We start from the raw sequence: 23,455 nt of genomic DNA, 5'->3' as shown, positions 1-23,455 counted from the left end.
TAGTCAGATGAGGTGTCTTCTAAAATAGACCCATAGACAGCCAAGGACAGGTTATTTTGGTGCTGAGGAGGGTATGAGGAAGGAAGAATAGTGTGTTTCTATATAAATTATTGATTCATTCAACAAATATTCATTGGCCTTTATGTGGTAGCCAGTCTGGAAAAGGATAGAAATTTGTAAACAAATAATTGCAATGCCTTTTATGCATTCAGTTATTTCACTCACTCATTAATTTATTCTAAAAACATGTGGCATATGGTAGAGAATGGACACTCACTATAGACAGTAAGATGGACTAAGTTCCTGCCCTTGAGAGGATCTTATGGACCAAAGAAGGGTGCAGAGGAACAAAAGGTCATTACTCTGCTACCTGGAAAGTGTAAGGACATTCATTTGCACAGGATATTATGGGAGCAGGAGCAAGGATGAAAGAATAGTTCAGAGAAAGCTTCTTTGGAAGAGGAGATGTTCGTGTTGGAGATTTGGGGAAGGGAAAAGGGAAAGAGGAATTGGGCAGAAAGAACAGAGTGGGGGAAAAGCATGGAAGAGGTATCTGAGTGTGTGTAAAAGGAAGACTTCAAGTAGGTCAGTACGTCAGGAGGGTAAATGTCAAGGCAAGCAAGGCAATGTGAAAAAGATGCTGGTGCAACAGGATTCCAGTTATAAGCATAAGCGATTCATGATGATAAAAACAAATGATAGCATGTATAAACCAACTTAGTCCTGACAAAAATCCTGTAGTGGAGACTGCTCTTTTCCCACCAGAATCCATTCTTCACTTCTTCCTAGGCACATAGCCCCTCTTCTGGTTAGGTGAGGGCCATATGATCATGTTCTTTCTTTGGAACTTAAGCAGAAATGAAATGTGGTACTTTTGAGTCTAAGCTTAAAGACTGTGGGTGAGGCTCCCCCATTTCCCCTTCCCACTGTCTGGGGCCCATGGCAATGCAACCTCAACCATGTGGACAGCAAAGACCCTGAGTGATGTCATGGAGCAGTTACCCACCTGGAATGCTTACCTTAGATTGAATTATTGATGGGCTGTTACAGCATCCTGGCTTTACTCTAACCTAAACCTGAAATGATAATGTCATTTTGCCCACTTTACAGATAAAAAAATTGAGAGAAAGGTTAAGACACTTTTTCTTGGTCATACTGATAGTGAACCAGCTGGGAGTTGAACCCAGATTCATATCACTTCACAGCTCATATTATACAATCTTCCCCTACTAGAACATGGACTTTGACCCAGCAATGATTGGAAGACACTTGAAGATTTTAAATTGGAGGGGGACAATGTCATATTTGCATGTTAAATGGAAACTCTGGCTGCAGCATGGAGGGTATAGGGAAGAATGTTGTGATTGGAGGTATCGAGATCAGTTAGGTAGTCTCTCCATGTGGAAAATGAGAGTCTGAATTAGGGCAGTGGTCATAAGGAGGTAAAGGAGAGGTGAACTTCAAGAAATAGTAAGAAGGGCAAATCGGCAGGACTAAAGTGTTAACTGGATTTGGGTAGTGAGAGACAAGAGTCAAAATGAAGCCTAGATTTCTAGTATGGATGCCTAGGTGAGGCTACTTAGTGTGAACAAGCACAGGAGGCAACATTAGTCTGGGGTTAGGGAAATAGAATTTCATTTTGGACATGTTTTATTTTGGGTGCCCAAAGGACATCTGGACATATAATTCTAGAGCTCAGGTAGGGTAGATCTAAACAGGGAAGGGTCGCCAGGAATGGGTGGGTGGCCCTTGCCTTTGTGCCAGTTTGCACTGCACAGGGTTGCATAAGAATTTCAAATTCATACAAAAGCACTTCCTTCTCCTCCACCAGGAAAACAAAACAAAACAAAACAAAAAACCCTGGGAGGATTAGAGAAATTTGAGGCAAATGGAGGTGCTAATATAATAATTATCATTTATGGTGATTTAACCTGCACTAAAAAACAAAAAACAAAAAACAAACAAAAAAAACCCACATTTAATCATCCCAATTAAATGGCTACTACTGATTGTCCTAACTTCACAGGTGAGGAAAATGGGCCTTAGAGAGGTAAAGGGGTTTAAATGAAAACCAGAGAGAAAAGGGGTTTGCTAGGGTCACGCGGCCAGTCAGGAGCAACAGAGTCCATGCTTTCTTCACCACCGAAGGAAACCTAACAGTCTTCTGGGTCTACATGTCCACAAGAAGCTCGCTAGGGAATCCAGCCTGAAAATGTGGTTAGAGGGGGTTGATAGGTGATTTCACATATTGAGAACATCACGTTCCCAGGCAAATCAATCGCTTTAAACCTATGTGGTCATTTCAGCACCACGGTCAGGGGCACGACGCTGTCTTTCAAGACCTCGGTACCCAACCCGGTTAGTCAGGCAGGCACCCTCTCCTCTGTCTGACTTGGCCCTCTAGTCACAGAAGCGGAGGGGGCAGACAGGAGCCTGGAGCCTCGCCAGGGGAGGGGCGGGGGGCAGCCCAAGAGCTGGCTTTACAAGAACCCAAGAACCTGACTTGAGCCTAAGCACAAACAATTATAGACTGACTCAGCACAGAGGAAAGAGCTCTAAACTGATAGTTTAGAGCCAGGGTCACAGTCCTAGCGTGCTTCAATAACTCACTGAGTGATTGAGAGCCTTGGGCAAGTTACCTACTTACAAGACTTTGAGTCTCTGTTTCCACAGGTGTGACCATTCTGCCTTGCTGTAAGAGAATACCTATGAAGTGTCCAGCCTTAAGTCTTCCACTGTCTGTTCTTGGTCCTTTGAAGGTGTAGCAGACAGGTAAGGTTAGTGAGTGTCTCCTCACTACTTTTCTTGAACACTGTCTACAAGTATTTTTTAAAGGGAGAAAAGGGAAAAGGAACACAGCAGAGAATATTAATTACATGAATGTAAAAATGTAATTCTAATATACCCAGAGCTTATGCTCCCACATTCTCAGCTGAATTTACCCAACACTCACCCTACCCTGTCCCCTGTGCCAGGTCTTGAAGGGTCTTTTCAACCACTTCTGGTGGCACAGGGTGTGCTAGGGGCGCTGTACCTCCATACACTTCAAGCAGGGCCTTCTCTTAGGTGCCTAGAAATCCAATGAAAGGGTATTAGGGATGCCTTCCAACCTCTGTGAATTAGCTTAGCTGAGGCTCAGAGACTTGTCTAAGGTCACACAGCCGGGCAGAGTGGCGGGTAGGGGAGAGGAGGGGTAGAATGCGCCTGTGGGGTCGCGTGCGCCCAGGCTCCCTGCCTTTGTGCCAGCTCAGCGGCCTGCCTGGCTCCCAGACATTAGCATTCCAATGGCTCCTAGACGCTTTGTCCTCCGACCACTGCTGGCTTGGGGGTGGGATGAGATGGGGGCAGGGCACCATAAATCTACCTGCTTGTGTGTGTGTGTGTATGGGGGGGGGTGTGGGTGAGATGGGGGTGGTGCAAGATTCATGTGCTGTTTTTCTGGAAGCCAGGCTTGGGCTCAGACAAAGGCAGAAGAGGGGAAAGAATCGTTCCACCCAAGCATCTTTCCTGCCTGTGCTGGGGACCCTGTCCAGGTTTCAGGGAGCTGGGGCTCAGGCAGCCACCTCAGATTGCAGAGGCTCTGCAGACATACAAGTGCAGACTCAGTGGAGACCTCGAGCAGCATAACTTATTTTAAAAGTGGCTGAATGCAAAATACCGGGGATGGGGGCGGTGGCCTAGCGGTGATGCTGGGCTAGTTATTTGTGTAATCACAGAAAGGTTTCTGAGCCCTTCTTGAGAAAGGGCTCTTTAGAGAGAGGCCTGGAGGTTTCCCACCTTGAAGCAATTCCACGCCCATCGATAAAGCACTTCCTAGGCATAGGAGCCCTAAACTTTGCAGTGATTCAACCAAACCCTAAAATTTCCTCTGCTTCCTCCTGAATTGGAGAGAAGATCTGACAGATAGTTCCAGGGTCAAATCCACCCCCAACCCAAGGTGGCAGCCCAGCAGTAGAGCTGGTTAAACCGTACTTTTAATTTTTTTAATTCGTAGGGCAGAAGACCAGTCTGTGTACATTGAGTAGCTAATGGCTCCTCAGTAAGCACCTTCAAAAGCAGGAGAGAGACTGGGCATTGGGCGAGTCCATCTGAAGCAGAGCTCCAACATAGACTCTTTTGCTTCAGGGGAAGTTTGCACCAAGGGAGTCTCCCACCTGCTTGAACACTACTTCCCACAGCCTTTCACAGGAAAAGTGATCTTCCTGCTTGAGAAAGTCCTCTACAAACCCTCAGTCTTGGCCCAAATGCCACCTTCCCTGGCCAACTTCCCAATTCACCCCCATAACTCATACCTCCAACCAGTCTCACCATAACTCATATCTTCACCCAGCACCAATATTCTTTGGCCTTGAATAATTTTGTCTATATACTTGCTACTGTCCCTGGAGGACAGAGATGGACTTGTACTTTTTAGGTCAGTCCACAGCCCTCACCCCCAAGGCTCAGCAAGTAGCAGGCACTGGCTTGGTCAGTGAAACTTGGAGCTGCTGACACTTGACCCCAGGCAGTGCCCCAGGTGGAAAGGTGGCTGCTGTAGAGGTCACCAATAACCTACTTATCTCTTCTTCCCGGGTTAAAGGCATTAAACAAAACACCTTTGTTCATGTGTTTGCCAGTTTCCCTTTCTGCCTCAAATCCAGTTCTTGATAACTTAGACATACTTCTTCAGAGCTACCTTTAGGGACCCAGAACTAGAGAGAGGACAAGATCAATTCCAAAGAAGGAGGGCATAAGAGAGACAAATGCAAGAGGAGTTAACCCCTGCGAAGCTGCCACCTTTTCTCTTTCTGGAAAGCGACCAACCCACCAGCTAGCTCTCCGCCCCTGACCACACTGCACCAGGCCTGGGGGGTTGTTTCCCCAGGTGCAAAAGGACCAACCTAAGGAAGCTTCTGGGGTTCAACTCAAAAGGTAAGGTGCCTTTCTTCCAGTTTCCTGTTCCCAAGTGCCAGAAGGACTCTGTGAATTCTTAGAGTTCAGATCTGTTTCCCCGAGGTCCTGGGGATCCCGAAGCCTTGTAGAGGAGTTCCAGCAGTGCCCCTGGTACACATTTCAGTCACTACTGCACACCAACCCTATTCTGGAATAATCAAACTTGAGTGGCTGGAAACCTTTAACAAAAGTTTGTAATCAAGGCTGCTGGGTGTCTGGGGATGCCAGAGATTCCAGCTGGACACTCTACCATCTCCACATCCCCACGACTCAGATCCATGAGTCACTGGAGTCACTACATTGCTGCCCCAGCACTGGGTGCATAAAATGCTCTCAGAAGACAAGTGAGGCCTTTAAGCAGTTTGGAAACATTCCTGTGATGCGCAACCAGCTGGCAGTTTCTGAGAACTCTGATTCTGCGATGGGGTTATTTCTCCCTCCTTTCCCCAAATGCAACTAAATTCAGGCTAGTGGCATAGGGGAAAGGGTCAGCAGAGCCAGTGAGTAGCCTTAGTTGGAGGCTTGTCTTTTTTTTCTAGACCACTGTCTGGAATGACAAGTTGCTGCCCCATAAGTAAAACAAGGAGTCTGGACCAATGATTTTTAAAAAGCCTTCTAGCTATTACTTTCCAGGTGTGTATAGCTGACTTGTTTTCCCAATGCGGTGTGTCTGGCCTTCATCCTAGTGCCACAGCCTCTTAGCCTAGGCCAGGAGAGGGGCCCCAGAGCCCCAGAAAGTTTCACCCCTCTCCTCGGACAGATGCACTCTCCCCCCCACCCTCCAAGCACACTCAGGAGCAGAGGCTGCAGCCCTCCCCTCTGCGCGACCCAGTCACCTGGCCCAGGCTTCTATAAGTTCTTTTTTTATTGGCTCGAAAATCTCATTAACCAGTTCCTAAATAATCTTATGTACAAAATATAGACTTTTCCTGCTATTAAGTCTCATTAATAAATACAACGTGTAAAACAGGGGAGGGGCCATATAATTTATCCTACCAAAATTTACCCCGTGCCGCATCATACAATTTACAAACGGATTTTTTAAAAAGATATGGACTTTCTGGGTCGCAGGGGTCGGGAGAGGCTTTCCCCAGTGGGGCTGGAGCTTTCACCAGTTCACAGATATTAAGACCCTAGAGGGCAATGGCTCCGAAAAGTGCACGAGGAAAAGGCAAATGAGCGCCTTCGTGGATTAAGGCAGAGTGGAGTGGTCCAAAACCCAGGACTTGATAGGAACAAGAGAAGTTGAGCGACGTCTTCGGAGAAGAGAAGCTGGGTGAGCGAGCGAACCGCGAGAGACCAAACATTGGATTAAATCGCTCTGGGGGAGGAGCAATAACAGACAGCGGGGCAGGCCCACAGACAGACTTGAATTCGAAGAGGGTGGCTGGAGACGGCGGGCGGCACCAACTGTTTCGTGCTATTATTCTGGTCTTTTTTTTTTGCATGGGATTTGGGGGTCACCGCGGAGGGGGCCTAAAACTTACGCGGCCTGCAATGCCCACTTGCGCGGGCAGCAGCAAGGATTGCAATTGACGCCACGCAGAGGACAGGGGACTGAACCCGGCCGGCTATCCCCAAGGGCACCTCGGCTTGCTAGAAGTCAGCAAACCAGAGTTGGAGGTCAGGGCCCCGGCTGCCATCACCTCCGGATTCCCGACAGCCTCCTCCCCACCTCTCTCTTCCAACGCCCACCACCCAGCGGCCGACAGGCCTCATCATAGAAAGTCCGAAAACGCCAGGGCGCCGGGGCGCAGGCAAGCAGGGGAGGCAGGCGCCTGCAGCCCGGGTCGCTCCTCCAGCGAGGCGGCGGGGCTCAGGCTGCCTGCCTGAGAGATGGGCGAGTAGACGGAGCCCCAGTCTCCCCCGGAGCCGCCGTCCAGGCTGCCCAGCTCCTCGCAGGGCGGTGCGGGCGGCTCCAGCCCGTAGAAGCTGTGATCCGCTATGCGCAGCGTCTGCGTCAGCGCCCAGATGTAGTTGTGCGCGAAGCGCAGCGTCTCGATCTTGGTGAGCTTCGCATCATCCGGGAAGGTGGGCAAGACGCCGCGCAGCGCGTCCAGTGCGGAGTTAAGGTTGTGCATCCGATTGCGCTCGCGGTCATTGGCCTTCTTCCGTCGGCTCCGTCGCTGCTTGCTCAGAGCCAACTCACTCTTAGGCCGGCTGCGCCCCCCACGCCGTGCCCTGAGCTTCCTGGCAGCCCCGCGGCAGCCACCCCCTTCCGCCTCGGCGCAGTCCCCCGGCACGCGAGTGGGGCTGGGCAGAGCGGACGCAACGCAAGTCACTTCCTCGTTCGAGACGCCGGGAAAGGGCTGCTCCGTCTCGTGGGTTACTTGGACAGCTGGCGCACCCAAGGGGTGAGGTGCCATCCTGCGGCGGGATAAGAGGTACGAGTAAGGGTGGGTCGGTCACCCGCGCGCAGTTCCCATCCCGGGGCTAGGTGGGGGAAAAAATGAGAGTCACCCCAACTCCCCGCCAGAGGACCCCTTTCCCCTTCAGCACGCCACTCTGCGACTTCCAGGTTTTACCTTGTTCTCGGGCGCAGAAGGAGGGAGAGAGGTGGGCAGCAGAGAGCAACCGCCAACTGAGGTGGCCTTTGCGTCTCCAAGTTCAGCTGAGAAGCAGGCGCGGCCGCCGGTGAGTTCCCCCAACCCCAAAGAAGAGAAGCGCAAAAGGGGTCCCGGGCCTCTGTTGCCGTCTCCGCGCGGCCAGGCGGATTTCCAGCTCCGTGTGTCGTGTGCCCAGTGGCACGCTTTATCTGCTCCGCGGGGGCCAGGAGCGTGCCTGCCGCGCTGCTGCCCGCGCCGCCGGCCAATCAGCGCCGCGACCATGGGGCCGCGCCACGCGAGCCCGCTCCTCCCCCGCGGAGCACAGCTGGATGCCGGACAAAGGACCGAGGTCGGGAAAGAGGAGCGCCCACTCTGTTTGCTTTCTCCCGGCGGGCTCTGTCCCAGCAACTCTCGGCTTCTCAAAGAGCCTCGCCCAGTGAGAAGAGCCTTGTCTGGCTCGCGTCTGGCCGTCCCAGACCACTTTGCTAGTATTCCATCTTTCCTTGGCACCTGTTCAGAGCCACTCTTGGTACCCTGAAGGAGGCTTTCGGAGCCTTCAGGGTAAGTCGATCTCCGAGAAATTTAGTCTCAGAGAGGGAGGCAGCCTGCCCCAAATCACGCGGCAAGGAATGGAACAAAGAGCCAGGTGTCCTGACTACCAGCTTGGAAAAGCGCACACCGTTTCCCCCTGCTCTCCTGCACTATGGGTAGGTTAGGAAACACACGTAGGGTGATGTTTTACTGACCCTCTTCATTCTGGGGGGGGGGCGGGGAAGGAGTGAGGCAAATACAGACGTCTCTGACACGTAGGGACCTTCTCCTGGGGTTGAGGAGCCCCGCTTCCCATTCCCTAAGATGACGCTCCACACTCCTCAGACGGAGACGCTTAGAACCTTTCGCCATCCCAAACCTAAGACCTTAGAAGCAGAGGGGGGCTGTGGTGGACCCCCAGCGGACATTCTACAACTCGAATTGTGGACAGTACCCTAGCGTTTGGGCCAGGTCCTGCGGGGCAAGAGCTCAGGTGAGAAAGGGTCAGGAGAGGGCCAGAAGTTCAGAGAGCCCTTGTGTCTTTTAAACGCCTGTGGTGTGCTGGCGCTGTGGAAAAGCAGATCAAGTCTTTCTCCTCTCAGTCCTCCTGTCCAATCACAGGCGGGCAGAGGCTGCCAGCGCTACCTGGTCCAGCCTCCCGCCGTGATTTTAGGCAGGGATCCGGCGATGAGCATAGGGCAGGGACTCTCCAAAGCCCCTATTAGCACCATCTGGAAATCTTTCCAAAGTGAGTCTAAACACATCATCCTTCCCTTCTTCCCCCGCCCCTCCCTTTTGTCCCCGCCTCGGACACCCCGTGGTCTTCTGCTTCCGGTCACTCAGGGTGAGGGGTCGCGGCTTCCGCTCCTCTTTCTTGACCGCGAGGTGCCCCGGGGGGAGGAAGATGAGGCTGGCAAGACTAGTTCCAGGTTTATTCTCTGCAGGCATTAAAGGCTTTATTTTCTGGCAGGTCCAGATACCCTGAGCCTTCCGGAAGTTGGCGGAGGGGAGCAGGACCGGGTTAGGAAACTTGAAGGGATGGGGTGAGGGGAGGAGGTAAGTTTGCGCATCTGCCCTAGTGACGGGCCTCTTGACACCGGCCCAGGCTGCTTGCAGAGCGAAATTACCTACAAGGCAGAGAGAGGGTAGATATGCTTGAGATCCAGGTATGGGGGCTCTAGGATTGTGTAGGGATGGGGTGCTGCCCCGATTGCAGCTGTTGCGCGATTGCACAGGCTCCTTCCCTTGATGCCTGAGAACTGAAGCTAGGGATCAGGTGCAGAATCAACAAAGGGACCCCACCGAGACTCTTGGGTTAGACATTTTTCTGTTTCCCCTTGGATCAGGATTTGCTCCAAACTTTTCTTCTAGTTATAAGAATGAGAACTGGAGGTCCATTTTACAGATGAGAAAATCAAGGCTCAGAAAGGAGAAGTGACTTGACCAAGGTCACACAGTAAGTTCTATCAGAGCCAGAGAGAACCCTGGTCCTAAGGCTCCTAGTGCTAGATTTTCCTTTGTGCCTGCTGCCTCACTTTGATTGGAGGAAAATATTTTTTCAAGGCAAAACCAGACACTACAAAATGTAAAAATAGGTCTGTGAGGAATGACAGGGTCAGAGTAGGAAAGAAGTAGTAGTCTTTACTCCCAGTGCCAAGGGGAGCCAGTGTCTCCTCGTTCTCTATCTCTTTACTTTGGTAAAAGTACCTCATACCCCAGCCTTGCTTGGTTTCTATCCTGTACATTAGGAACCGAGAGAGAAAACCCAAAGCATGCTTCCCTAGCGCTCCAGGACCCAGCCCAGCTTTCTGGAGGGAGCCTGGGCTATAAGGGATCAAAGCACCTCTATGGGTCCCTGAAGGCCTGAAGAGCAGCCCACAACCAAATCTCTCATCCCGCAGAGGCCCTCAGGTGAAAAGCAGAGGCAGAACTCGCCTGGGCTCCAGGTTGCCTCAAGCGGCTAATGGGTACTGGATAGAGCTACAGGGAAAGCTTCCTGCGTCGGGGAAGATTCTTGGGATTCTTGGGAACCTTCTTGACTGCGAGAGAATTCTGGGACCCGCTTATGATTCTTATCCAGCTTCCCCAGAACGCCTTCTGCTCAAGACTCTGCAGGGTTTTGTAGTCCGCCACCATTTCGGCTTTGCGCAAAAATCTGGAGGAGCGCGCAGCGGCCAGGGGCAGCTGTTTTCTTGAGGCTCGCAAGAACTCTCCACAGCCCTTCTTCTGGCCAGAGGGGCGGGGCTGGAGGTCGAGAAGTCCTAGGGGATTAGAGATGGAGGAGCCATGTCTTCCTTCTCCACTGTAGGGGATGCACAGACGCCTCTCCAAAATCATTTCCTTTGCTTTTGGCAACGGAAGCGCAGGCTATGACAACTCAGTGCGCGCTGGCTGTATTTGTGAATCAGCTCTTCTAGCGGGGAGCAGAGCTTATTCCTGAAGTCCCTGACCAGCCCACCATCTCTAATGCTTCCAGGACCCCCGTGCCCCTCGACTCTCTGAGACCCAGGCTTGCCTGGAAGCTGAGGGGGCCCAGCAGAAAGGCGACATCTTGACGCCTGGAGACCGCGGGCAGATTGGAAAAGAACGAAGGCAGCGGTCCGCGCTTCCGCCTTCCCGTGGGCGGGGGGAATCTTAGCAGTGCCTGGGGGCGCTTTGAGAGAGACGGAGGGCGGGGGGGGGATAGGAGGTTGAATAGATAATGGCTTGCCGGAGGAGGGCGTGTCTTTCTCTCGCCTTCGCCTCGGCACTGAAAGAGGGGAAGACAAAAATCTGGCGAGCGAGCTACCCGGCCGAGACTGGCCACTTCAAACAGTCCTTCAAACAAAAGGAGACGACGAAAAGAAAGCCCCACCTGTCTCCAGTGTTTGCTAAAATAATAATAAATAGATTTCGTTTAATAAATAATTACAAGAGATTGTAAAGTGGAGTGCTTTGGAAAACATCTACCGCGGAGTCCCGCAGCCAGCCATCACCTGCTCCCGAAGCGGGCAACTTTATTGTTAAGCCACCCCCCAACTAGTTCGCCTCTGATAAACTCTCCCTCCTTTTCACAATGACTGTTTACTCATAGTTAGCACAATATTACCTTTGCCGTGATAAACCCAGAGGGGGGAGACCTGGCCCCTGGCCCCTGGGCACACCTGTCCCAGAAGCTGACACATGGATTTGGCACCGATCAGGCCTCCCCCCGGGGGCCGTGTACATTGGCCCAATTGCCACCCATTTATAACAGGTTGGCTGCAAGGCCTATCTCGGTCCTATTTGTCTTCTTTTATTGAAAGCATATGGTCTCCAGGGGCTCACCAGCCCCATATTTCATCTGCCGGGAGCTGAGGCGCTTCCGCAGGCTGGTGCTGCTCAGCGCGCTGCTCCCCACCCAACGGCTGCTGCGCCAGCTGAGAAGATGGCAGAGGTGGGGTGGGGAGAGATAAGGCGAGCTCCTCATTTCCTTTGGGAAAGACGCCTTTCCCTCAGAGACTCCCCCTCCCAGGGCTCAGGGACCTCATGCGCTATTGAGTGGGTGGCTCGCTCTTTTCCTTGGGTAGGTGAGAGGGCACCATATGCCACCCCCCAGGGCGCACAAGGGAGCTCCGGCCCAGGGAGTCCTGGAACAAAGGGAGGAGAGGGTCCAGGACCTCAGGAGCGCCCGAGGTCTTTATTTCCAGATCCCCCTCCCTGCCCACGGCCGCCTCCCCCCGGGCGTTCGAAGCTGGCGCACAGCGCCTGGAAACAAAGTGTCCACATTGTCCCGGTGGCCGACGGAGACAGTGAATGCGTGAAAAGGTGCATTGCGCATCAAGACACCTGTTGAAGCGGCGCCTCTTCTCAGCGTCTCTCTGTGTTCTGCCCTCGGTCAGGAGGGAGTGGGGAGTGGGAAGGGGGAGAGATACAGTGATTTGTAGCGACATATGTTGAGCAGATCGGTGTGTACTCTTCACAGGGAAACATGCACCCTCGCTCCCATACACACCCCGCGAGAAGGAGCAGCTGCTCTCCTCACCTTCTCCCGACATAATACCTGGGCCAGGCACTTTGGCGTCGCCTTTTGAGACTCCAGCTCTCCCCCACCCCTCTGCTTTCCGCCCCCACCCGCCAATCTTGGCAGCTTTGCTGTAGGACTTTATTGTCAAATTTAACAGATGCACGTTTGTTCCCAGCGCCTGGCCTCAAACACACACACACACACACATACACACACGCAGGCATCCACAGAAAATGCGACTGACACACAGATGCGGAGCGAGAAATGTCCATATGCCCGGCTGCGCGCCCACTCGGGCAGGGGAAACAAACAGGGGAGGGGAGGCCAACTCCGGGCGCCTCTAACTTCGCGCTGGCCCTTGGGCGCGATGGCGCACGGCGTGGCGCCGCGCGGCGCTGGAAGTCTGGAGAGCGCATGGCTGTGGACACAGAGCGCGGAAGAAAGGCGGCAGGAAAGGGGTCCTTGGGAAGAGCAGAGACGACCAGCAGCTCTGGACGAGCCGATTAGGTACTGCCCGAAGTCTGGCTCTCGCTTTGCCTCTGGACTTTTAAAATTCCGAGTGATGAAGACGCCTCGGTCCTCCTGGGATTGCCAGAAGTGAGCAATCACCTGAGGCGCATTTGGGGCAGGCCCGTACCGGAGGCGTCCGTATGACACACTTCTTCTGTCCGCTCATCTCCTTGATGGGTCGCAAATTTCCCACATCTGAGCTTCGCTAATAGCACGTGATGGGAAGAGCAGTGGATGGGCGACAACGGGCCTGGCTCTGCCACACTCCTTGTGCCACCCTGAGCAGATTATTTCACCTGGGCCTCAGTTTCTCAACTATTAAAGGAAAAAGCTGTGGAGTTCTGCAAAATTTAAAAGTCTTGGATACCAGTGGTCCTTAGGCTGTGAGTGGAGGAAACCCAGAGAGAGTGAAACTCCTCCACCTCCAATCTATTCCCCAGATCTGAGTTTCTGGCCAAAGGGTCTTCCACCAACAGTTGGGGGCTGGGGGTAGTTGTGGTGGGGAAAGACAAGTACAAAAGGGTTTAAGAAGCCATGCTCTGTCCCCTCCATTTTTCAATTCTTGGCGCACAAGTAACCTGTGGGCCATTGTGACACTCAGTGACATGTCAGGCATGCCTGCTGATACCAGACTTTCAGACCTTCGTCTTTTCCAGTGCTGGGATGGAGCTGGGAAGCTGGGTGGTGGGTATTTTGTTCTTGGGCACCTTCCTCTCTCCAGGCCTGTTTCTGGAGAAAAAAATGTGCCCCTCCCACCCTCATTGTGAGCTTGAATGAGCTCTGCTTATTCCAAAAATTAGAGGCAAACTTTCTCAACTTTACACAAATATTCTTTATTTTCTGTGTGTTTTTGACTCAATGTGGTCTTAATATTGCTGAGATCCACTGTCCCAGGCAGGGGCATGCTCTTTTGAGAGATGTCTTCTTTATAGAAGTCAGGGCTCGCGCTGGCAGGGGAAACTCTGCCTAGTTTTCCTTCTATTCCCTATCCCTGATGCCCTCTTCCCACTCACCCCAAGCCCCATGGGGATTTTGTCCAGGCAACAGCAGTAAGAACAAAAGGGTGTCAGGACTGCTATGAGTTGGGGGTGAGGGCAGGAGGAATCTCTCCACCTCACTTCTTTAGGTCACCATGAATGAGACACTCATCTGGCTTCCAGTAATCAGATTGGGAAAGCAGGAAGGGGACAGGGGCAGAAAGTGGGGAATGTCAAGAATTATTTCTAGATTAATTCTGTGGAGAATCAATAGATGCAATGTAATATGGTTTTCCACATAGTACTTAATAACACTAATATCCGTATAGAACTTTGAAGGAGGTGGACCCCTCTCTCACGCAACCTGTGGGGGAGCCAGGAAAGGATTTTTCTTATTTCCATTTTATAGGTGAGCAGTCTGAGGCTCATGGGCAGAGACCCATTCCACTTGCCTTGTGTCCACTCTGGCTAGTTGGGCAGAGAATCTTCATTTTGTCATCGCATCGTTCTGGCCCCCTACCCACTGTCCACACTCTAAGATCTTCATCTTGCCACCCTCTGGAGCCCTTTGGAGGCGGGCGGTTCTCAGCTGGGGCTGTGGGGCCACAGGGATGGAAAGGTTTAGGAGCGATAAATCATGGAGGCTTTTCCCTTCTCTCCTGTCTTCCTCTTCCTCTATTTTTCACGAGACTGGCTAACTCCCCTCAGTGCTGGGGAGAAAGGGCCAGGCTTGCACAGCCTTGGGTGCCACACTTGCCTCACTCCCGCCCCGGCCCTGCTATGGGGGCAGTAAGCTTCATATTTCCTCTTCTTTAGACCTTAAAATAGGTGGTTTCAGGTTTTTTTTTTTTAATGTGGCACTATCAGAAAATTATTTTAGGCACACCCTTCAAAATATTATGTTAGTTATCCATTATTCTTTATATATTATGTACAATATAAAACTTGTCCAAAATATGATTTGTTAAAAATTATAGATCTCTTTCTGTATAGGTAGAGGAAAAGAGAATGGGATTTTGAGACAGACAGGCCTGGGTTCCAACTTCTGCACCTAGTGGCTGTTTATTTTAACCTTGGCCTATTGACTCAATCTCTCTGAGCCCCCTCCATTTTCTCGCTAATAACAGAGTACCTACCTCATGGGGCTCAAGTGATCTAACACTTGTCGAGTGATCAGCATGTAGTGAATGGTCGATCATTTATGAAAACTATTTAATACATACATTATAAAGCATAGCTCCAAAGAAATTTCCGCCCAGGAAGTAAGAATAAATGTAACTAATATGTGATTCTTCTTGTGCTTCTCCCTCCAGGCAACCCACTTTGAAGCCTGCTGTCTTAACCTCCAAAACAGTATCATCAATAGTTGTGACACAGGTATATATTTGACCAGCACTTTCTCACCCATTATTATTTCTTATGAAACCAGTGAGGCAGCATGGTCAGAGGTCATCATCCCATTTTACATGTGGAGAATCTGAGGCTTTTAGAGAGGTCATGTAACTCACCAGGAACACCCAATTTGTATCATTGAATGAGAAGAAGAATCTCGGTTGTAGGACCGCAGGTCTATGCCTCTTCTACTCTGTCATGCTGTAGGTCACAGTTATGAGCTGTTCATTAAAGTGACCCAGTTAGTCTCTTGCTGAACAACTACCAGAAAAGAGGGTGTGGGCTAATCAATGAGGCTAGATGGTGGTGTGTGACTATGGCTTATTCAGTCCCGTCCACCAGAACCACAGCGGGCTTGGAGACTCCCTGACGTGTGACCTTATTTGATGGGTGGGGTATATTTTGCAGATGCAGGTATAGAGGGGAAAACTTTTATGCAGAGCTCCAAATCTGCACAGGAAGCTACAAATCAAATTCCTGTCAACGTGATTGCCCAGATACCAAGATGGCCCAGGTCATTTGGGCACACCTTACCTCTGTTCCATAAATGTTTATGAAGGGTCATAATGAGAGGCTGATGGCCAGCTGTTCCCCAGTCACAGAGATTAGACCCGGGAAAAATGGCTTGAAATGGAAAAGCAGGGATTTAGGCTATTGGTGACCCCGTCTTTCCTAACAGATAAATATGGCAAGACTCTCTTCTGATGATATAGAATCTTTTCTGTAGAGACTTCCCATTTTCTGAGCTGGAATAGTTGTGCAGTCTGCTTACAGGTCTCTGAGGGATGGACTGGTTGACCCCAAGAGCTCTCTCTCTCCCCATGATTTTATCACCATGAATAGTTAGGATGACTATTCAGTTGTACAGAACACTTTTGGAGAATCACCTGTCACAGAAGCCATTCAGGATCTAGGTGGTATTCATTACTACCTTTTTTGTTTGTTTTTTTGGGAACTTCTTTTGCTTTGTATTTATTTATTTATGTATTTATGTATATATGTATTTATTTTTAATTAAAGAAATGATTTAAATTGTTTTCCCCTTCTATTTTTCCCCTCCTCTGCCCCTACCCTCTGGTAACCACTAGTCCGTTTTCCATATCCATGAATCTGTTTGTCCTGTTCATTTGTTGCTTTCAGGTTTATATCCCACATATAAGTGATATCATGTGATTTTCAACTTTTTCTATCTGGCTTAGTTCGCTTAGTATGATTATTTCGAGGTCCATCTATGGAAGTATTTCATTTCTTCTTATGGCTGAGTAATATTCCATTGTATATATGTACCACAGCTTCTTTAGCTAATCTTCTATCGTAGGACACTTTGGTTGCTTCCGTGTCCTGGCCACTGTGAATAATGCTGCTATGAACATCGGTGTGCAAATATATTTTTGGATATGAGTTTTCAAGTCGTTGGGGTAAATACCCAGTAGAGGGATTGCTGGATCATATGGTAGATCACATCTTGGTTTTTTGAGGAAACTCCATACTGTTTTCCATAGTTGCTGTACCAATTAGCAGTCCCACCAGCAGTGTATGAGGGTTCCTATATCTCCACATCCTCTCCAGTATTTATTGCTTGTCTTGTTGATTATATCCCAAAGACTTGAAAATTCATATCTGAGTTTTGCACACCAATGTTCATAGCAATTGCAAAAGGAATAATTTTTTTTCCATTTTTTTTCTGACACTTCGTTATTAGAGTATAGGAACAATATGGATTTTTGAACATTGATTTTGCACCCAGAAACTTTACTGTATTTGCTTATTATTTCTAATAGTGTTCTTGTGGAGTCTTTAGGTTTTCTATATAAGGTATCATGTCATCTGCAAGTAGTGACATCCTATTTGGATGACTTTTATATCATTCTCTTGCCCGATTGCACTTGCTAGGACCTCCAATGTTATATTGAATAACACTGGCAATAGTGGGCAGCTTTGCTTTGTTCCTGATCTTAGAGGGAAGGTTTTTAGTTTTTCACCATTAAGTAGCTGAGGGCTTGTCATATATGGCCTTTATTATATTAAGATATTTTCATTCTATAGTGATTTTGTTAAGTGTTTTGATCATAAATGGATGCTGTATCTTGTTGAATGCTTTTTCTACATCTATTGATATAATCATACGATTCTTATTTTTTAATTTATTTATGTGGTATGACATTTTTTAATTTATTTATGTAGTATGACATTTTTAAATTTATTTATGTAGTATGACATTTTTTAATTTATTTATGTGGTATGACATTAATTGATTTGAGTATATTGAACCATCCCTTTGCCTCTGGGATGAAACCCACTTGATCGTAGCATATAATCTTTTTTAATTGTTGTATTTGGTGCGATAATATCTTATTTAGGATTTTTGCATCTGTGTTCATGAGAGATATTAGTCTGTAGTTTTCTTTTTTTATGTTATCCTTACCAGGTTTTGGTATCAGAGTAATATTGGCCTCATAGAATGAGTCGGGAAGTATTGCTTTCTCTTTGATTTTCTGGAAGAGTTTGAGGAGAATAGGTATTAAATCTTCTTAGAATGTTTGGTAGAATTCACTGGTGAAGCCATCTGGTCCTGGACTTTTACTTTTTGGTAAGTTTTTGATGATTATTTCAATTTCCATACTGCTGATCGGTCTATTTAGATTTTCCAGTTCTTCTTGATTTAGTCTAGGAAGGTTATATTTTTCTAAGTACTTGTCCATTTTTTCTATTAAATTTGGTATTATATACTTTTGCATTGTATTCTTGTATGACCCTTTATATTTCTGCAGTGTCTGTCATAATTTCTTCTCTTTCATCCCTGATTTTGTTTATTTATGTCCTTTCTCTCTTTTCTTTAGTGAGCCTAGCCAGGGGTTTGTCAATTTTATTAACCTTCTCAAAGAACCAGCTCTTTGTTGTACTTATTTTTTCTATTTTTTTTTTGTTTTCAATTTCATTTATTTCTGCTGTAATTTTGATTATTTCCTTCCTTCTGCTGGCTTTAGGCTTCATTTGTTCTTCCTTTTCTAGTTTTTTAAGGTAAAGTGTTAGGTTGTTTATTTGGGCTCGTTCTTGTTTTTGGAGGTAGGCTTGTAATGGTATGAACTTTCCTCTTATGACCGCTTTTGCCATGTCCCAGAAGTTTTGATAAGTTGTACTATCATTATCATTCGTTTCTATGTATTTCTTGATCTCTCTTTTTATTGCTTCTCTGACCCAGTTGTTCTTCAGTAGCATGTTGTTTAATCTCTGTGTATTTGTGGTTCTTTCTGATTTCTTTTTACAGTTGATCTCCAGCTTCAAAGCATTATAATCAGAGGATATGATTGGTATAATTTCAAACCTCTTATATTTGTTGAGGCTATCTCTGTGTCCTGGTATGTGGTCGATTCTTGAGAATCTTCCATGTGCACTAGAGAAAAATGTATAAGCAGCTGTTTTGGGGTGAAAGGCTCTGTATATGTCAATTATGTACAGTTGGTCTAATGTGTCATTTAAGGATGTTATTTTCTTTTTGATTTTCTGTTTGAATGATCTGTTCATATCTGACAGTGGCATATTTAGGTCCCCTAGTATGATAGTGTTTTGGTCTGTTTCTACCTTTAGTTCTGTTAGTAATTGCTTTACATATTTCGGGGCTCCCTGATTAGGAGCATAGATATTAATAAGTGTTATGTCTGCTTGGTGCATGATTCCCTTTATCATTATGAAGTGTCTCTCAGTATCTTTCTTTACATTTTTATTTTGAAGTCTATTTTGTCCGATATTAATGCCACTGCTCCCGCCTTTCTCTGAATGTCATTTGCTTGAAATATCATTTTCCACCCTTTTACTTTGAGTTTATATTTGTCTTTGGAACTATATTTGTCTCCTGGAGGCAGCATGTGGTTGGGTTTTGTTTTTTGATACAATCTGCAACTCTATGCCTTTTTATTTGGGAGTTAAGTCCCTTTACATTTAGGGTGATTATTGAAATATGAGGTCCTCTTATAGCCATTTTATCTTTTGCTTTCTGGTAGCTCAGTGTTTCCATTGCTTCCTTGTTCTTGTGTTTCAGTTTTTGTTATTTTGGTTGGGTTTTGTCAGTTTCTCCTCTGGTTCTTCTTGTTTTATGTTATATATTTCAGTTCTGAATCTTTGGTATGTGGTTACCATTACGAATATATAAAGGATAGTTATATATATACAGTTGTCTCTTTTCTTCTGCACATGCCTTATCTCCATTCCCCTTTGCAAATTTGGATCTTTGAATCCTCCCATTTTCAGTCATTGTTGTCTCAGTTTGTCCTTATGTATGCTGAATGTTTATTACTATCTTGCTATAGCAAATCTCTTCTTATTTTTATGCTTATAATGCCCTGTACCTAGTAAAAGTTTCAGTTTTCTGCTTCTATCAGCCTGCTGGTCACCTTACTCCTAATCATGTTTTTTTGTTTGTTTGTTTGTTTTTTTGTTTTTTTTTTTGTCATTTTATTTTAGGTGAGCTGACCCCTTTCAGTATTTCCTGTAGTGCAGGCCTCATAGTAGAGAATTTCCTCAATTTGTATGTCTGGAAAGGTCTTTATTTCTTCTTCATATCTAAAGGAGAGCTTAGCTGGATACATTATTCTTGGCTGGTAGTTCCTTTCATTTAGTAGTTTGAATATTTGATTCCACTCCTTTCTGGCTTGAAAATTTGTGCTAAGAAATCCGACGATAATCTGATGGGTTTTACTTTATAGGTTACCGTCTTCTTTTCCCTGGCTGCCATGAGAATTCTGTCTTTGTTGTTGATTTTTGATAATTTTAATAATATGTGTCTTGGCGAAGGACTTTTTGGGTAGAGATAATTGGGTGTACTGTTGACTTCTTGAATTCCAAGCCCCAGCTCATTCCTTAGATTTGGGAAATTCCTGTCAACTATTTGTCTAAATGCTTTCTAATCCCAGCTCCTTTTCCTCCCCTTCAAGAGTGCCCATTATTCTTATGTTTCCTCTCCTGATGGTATCAGCTAGTTCTTATATTTCTCTTTCATTATTTTTCATTCTTCGGTTTCTCTCTTCTCCTGATTTATTTTTAGATTTCTGCCTTCAGTATCACTGATCCTTTCCTCCATTTGGTTGACTCTACTTCCCAAGCTTGTTATTTCATTTTTCAACTCTTGCAGTGTTGGTTCTTTTTGAGAGTTTCCATCTCCTTGCTAAAGAACCCATTCTGCTCATCTAGTTGTTTTTACAATTCCTGAAATCATTGATATGATTCATTTTGGATCTCATTGAGTTTTTTTCAGAAGTACCATCCTGAATTCTCTGCCATTTAAGTCACATATTTCAATGTCTGTAAGATTATTTTCTGGAGATTTTTCTCTTTCTTTCTGAGATGTCATCTTGGTTGTACATGGTGTTTGATGGACTATTTCTCCACCTGGGCATTAATGGAGGTGTATTCTAATTTTTTTTTCCAGAAAGATTTATTATATTATGGTCCCTAGCCTGTTGCAAAGGTGTTTTTTTTTTTTTGGTTTCCAGTAGCTGGTGTCTAAGCCTCTTTGATCTCTGCTTTCTATAAAGTCTTAATAATGTCTTTTTTTTTCTTCTAGTTGTTTAATCATACTCGCTACCCTCAGTCTCAGTTCCTATCAGTGTTAGTGACAGTTTCAGTAGTGTTTGCTCAGATTGCCCTGCGAACCCGTGGTATTCAGTTGGAAGGTATCAAGGGAGGAGCCCCCTGGGCTGGGGGATGGGGCTGCGGCTCAGCCTCAGTTTGCAACTGCAGCTGGTAAAAATCAACTGTTGTTTCTCTGCTGTCCCTCATTTTCTGCCATCCCATTTCTCTGCCTCTGCCCTGATGACTGGCCCCTGCCGCCGGCCACATGGAGCTCACAGCACTCCCAGGCAAGGCTGTTCAGGGAACTTGCTGTACCTTCTCTCCTCCCTCTCCTCCTATAGGGAGCTTCAGCTGCAAGAGGCAGCTTTTTTGTTTCTCCCAATCTACTGTCTGACTCCCAGGGTTCTGACCTGTGGTAGTTCTTATGTGCAGATCCCGCACTCAGATGTGCTGGTGTGCAGTTTGGGTGTTTTTGTTAAGTTTTAGATATTCAGCTTACTGTTGTTTCAAGGGAAGAGATCCGGGGACATCTCTCACTCTACCATGTTTCTGATGTCACCCATTGCTACAATTCTTAATGTGAGTGAATTGGTATTAACACCAGTCCCCTTCTGAAGAATTACAGCCCAACAGCGCAAACCCATGATGTGCCATGTGTGAGAAATATCAAGGACCAGAGGGTTAGGGCTAAATAAAACCTTCACTAGCATGTGGTCCTCACCACTAAATTGACAAATATTTGGGAACCAAGATTCGGAAAGGAAATCTGTCTTGTCCAAGGACAAGTCCCAGAGTTCTTGCTCTGTGTTGCTCTCATTTAGTAGCCATTGTTCTCTGCCTGGTATGTGGAAGTCCCTTGTTCTGTGTCTCCCTCAAAATAGGATGAGCTCTTTGATTTCAGGGGTTGTGTCATGTTGAAAATTTAGCAAGGACATTGTAAAGGGTGAGTCTCCAATAGGGATCAGCTTAACGGGCCCAAGCGGGTAAAGATTATGTGAGACTGGGCATCTGGGTGGTCAGTGGAAGGTTGGTAGGACATGAAATGAGTGGAAGGGGCTAATCAGACCCTTATGGCTGCTACAAACTCTGATGCAGGTGATGGAGCCAAGTCTTTGGGGATGATGGAAATGGAGAAGGGGAGGCACATTCTTCCCTTTAAGGGCACAACCTGGAAACTGTATATATTGTTTTTGTTCATGTTTCCATTGGCTAGTGCGTAATCACATGGCTTCATTGAGCTGCAAGGGAGGCTGAGAAATGAAGTCTGAAATTTATGTGACCATATGCCCAGCTATAAATTGGAATTCTATTACTAATAGGCTTTGCCGCACTTAATCATTGGAAAATAAGAACTTATGTTCCTTGGACTACAGAAGAGATCCCTAGTGTAGTGTCTATCCCATACTGCCACCCAGCCTAGGGCTCCTGAGGATTGTGAAACCCAGAAGATGGTAGGCAACATTGTGTGTGGTTACATCTCTCCGAGAAGATTAAGAGTTTCATTAGATATTAAGGGACCCATGGACCCCTTCTCCAATATTAAGAAATAGCTGTCTGAAGATTGCTGAACAATTTTGGACAAATCATGCAATCTCTTGTCTTTTTTTTTTTTTTTTTTTTTTTTGAGAATTCTCTTCTCTTCTACAGAGATGTACCAAGGCTTTGAGTGGATGAAGAGCTTTGAATAAAAGTTGTGACAAAACAAAATGAAAGCCTGTCAGTCATATAGCACACATTGAGGTCTGAAGTGAGCCAAGTGGTGGAGATATATTCAGTCCTTGCCTCATGAGCCCAGAGTTTTATGGGGAAACAGACACCTAAACCAATAAATACAGATCTGTTCTGGACCTGTTACTCCAGAATAGGCCATTAGTAGCCCAGGAGTCTGTAAATTTGGCAAGTGCTTCAGATGCTTTCATTATGAAGCTAAAGTTGGGTAACGGCCATAGATGATGAGCTTACAAGCTTCCGATGAGGTCACTGCAGGCAAAGATGCAGGAACCAAGGCTGACAGGAAGAGTTCTGGCCTCTGGGTTCTAACTCCAGCTCAGTGGAACTGTGGACTACCACCTATTATCAATGAAGAGGCAGTGTAAGGAGTGACCAAGAGCAGGGTCTGGAGTCCAAGCTGTGTATGAATTTTAATCTCTTTGTAGTGTTGGACAGATTATTTAATTTCTCTATCTTTGATTTTTTTTTTTTTTGTCTATAAATTGGAGGCAATAATAGTATTCACTTCTAGGGTTGTTCTTGGATTAAATGAATTAATAGATGTCTAATGCTTAGGATAGTGCCCAGCTCATAGCAAGGGCAATGCTTTCTTGAGGGTTACTGTGCATCGGCTACTGGGTTAGTGAAAGGGATGTACAGAAGAGCAAAATATCACAGTCTCTTAAGGAGCTGACAGCCACTCTACTTGTTGAGGCAGACATTAACAAAGCAATCATGTGAATAGATGACAACAAACTCTGGTGAGTGACATGCTTTAGGATGCAGTACAAGCTTGGAGTCAGGGAAGGTGTTCTAGAGATAGGACTAACATATGTAAAGGCCTAGAGCATAGCACATTTGATTCAGTCAAAGAGCCTTGGGGAGGAAGCCCTAGAACAAGGGAGAGAGGTTTGAGATGAAGCTGGAGGGCCGGCAGGGCTCCATTTGGTAGGGCTGGGCCCTGTAGAGCTTTGCGGGTATTTTCCCTGAGAACAATAGGAAGCCACCGAGTGGTTTTGAACTGGGGACTCATATATTCATAATGTACTTTTATGAAAAGATCAGTGTGTATGTGAAGAGCAGACTGGCAAACACAGATGGGAAACTAAGAGGCCTTACAGGTGAGAGAGAATGGGGTTTGACTGGATTCAGAGCATGGAGAGAAATGAGAGGACTTAGCTGAGAGGGGGAGGGTGGTGATAGGTGGAATATGGGGCATTAGGGAAGGGTTGATAGAAATGATGGTGGTGCCTTTAAATGAGATGGAGATCACTAAAAGTCATGTTGTGTTTGGTGCCTTTGAG

At 47.0% G+C, this 23,455-nt stretch overlaps 1 protein-coding gene across 1 annotated transcript; it reads right to left on the bottom strand.

Annotated features, from left to right (window-relative positions):
* Positions 1-6,650: 6,650 nt before the first annotated feature.
* Positions 6,651-7,298, bottom strand: NEUROG3 (neurogenin 3). The gene has a single exon (XM_016133091.2). The coding sequence runs from the start codon at positions 7,296-7,298 to the stop codon at positions 6,651-6,653; it is 648 nt and encodes a 215-aa protein (XP_015988577.1).
* Between the last annotated feature and the right edge of the window lie 16,157 nt (positions 7,299-23,455).

Source organism: Rousettus aegyptiacus, unplaced genomic scaffold, assembly GCF_014176215.1.
Source record: "Rousettus aegyptiacus isolate mRouAeg1 unplaced genomic scaffold, mRouAeg1.p scaffold_m13_p_6, whole genome shotgun sequence".
Lineage (NCBI taxonomy): Eukaryota > Metazoa > Chordata > Mammalia > Chiroptera > Pteropodidae > Rousettus > Rousettus aegyptiacus.
This window is presented reverse-complemented; position numbering and strand designations above follow the sequence as displayed.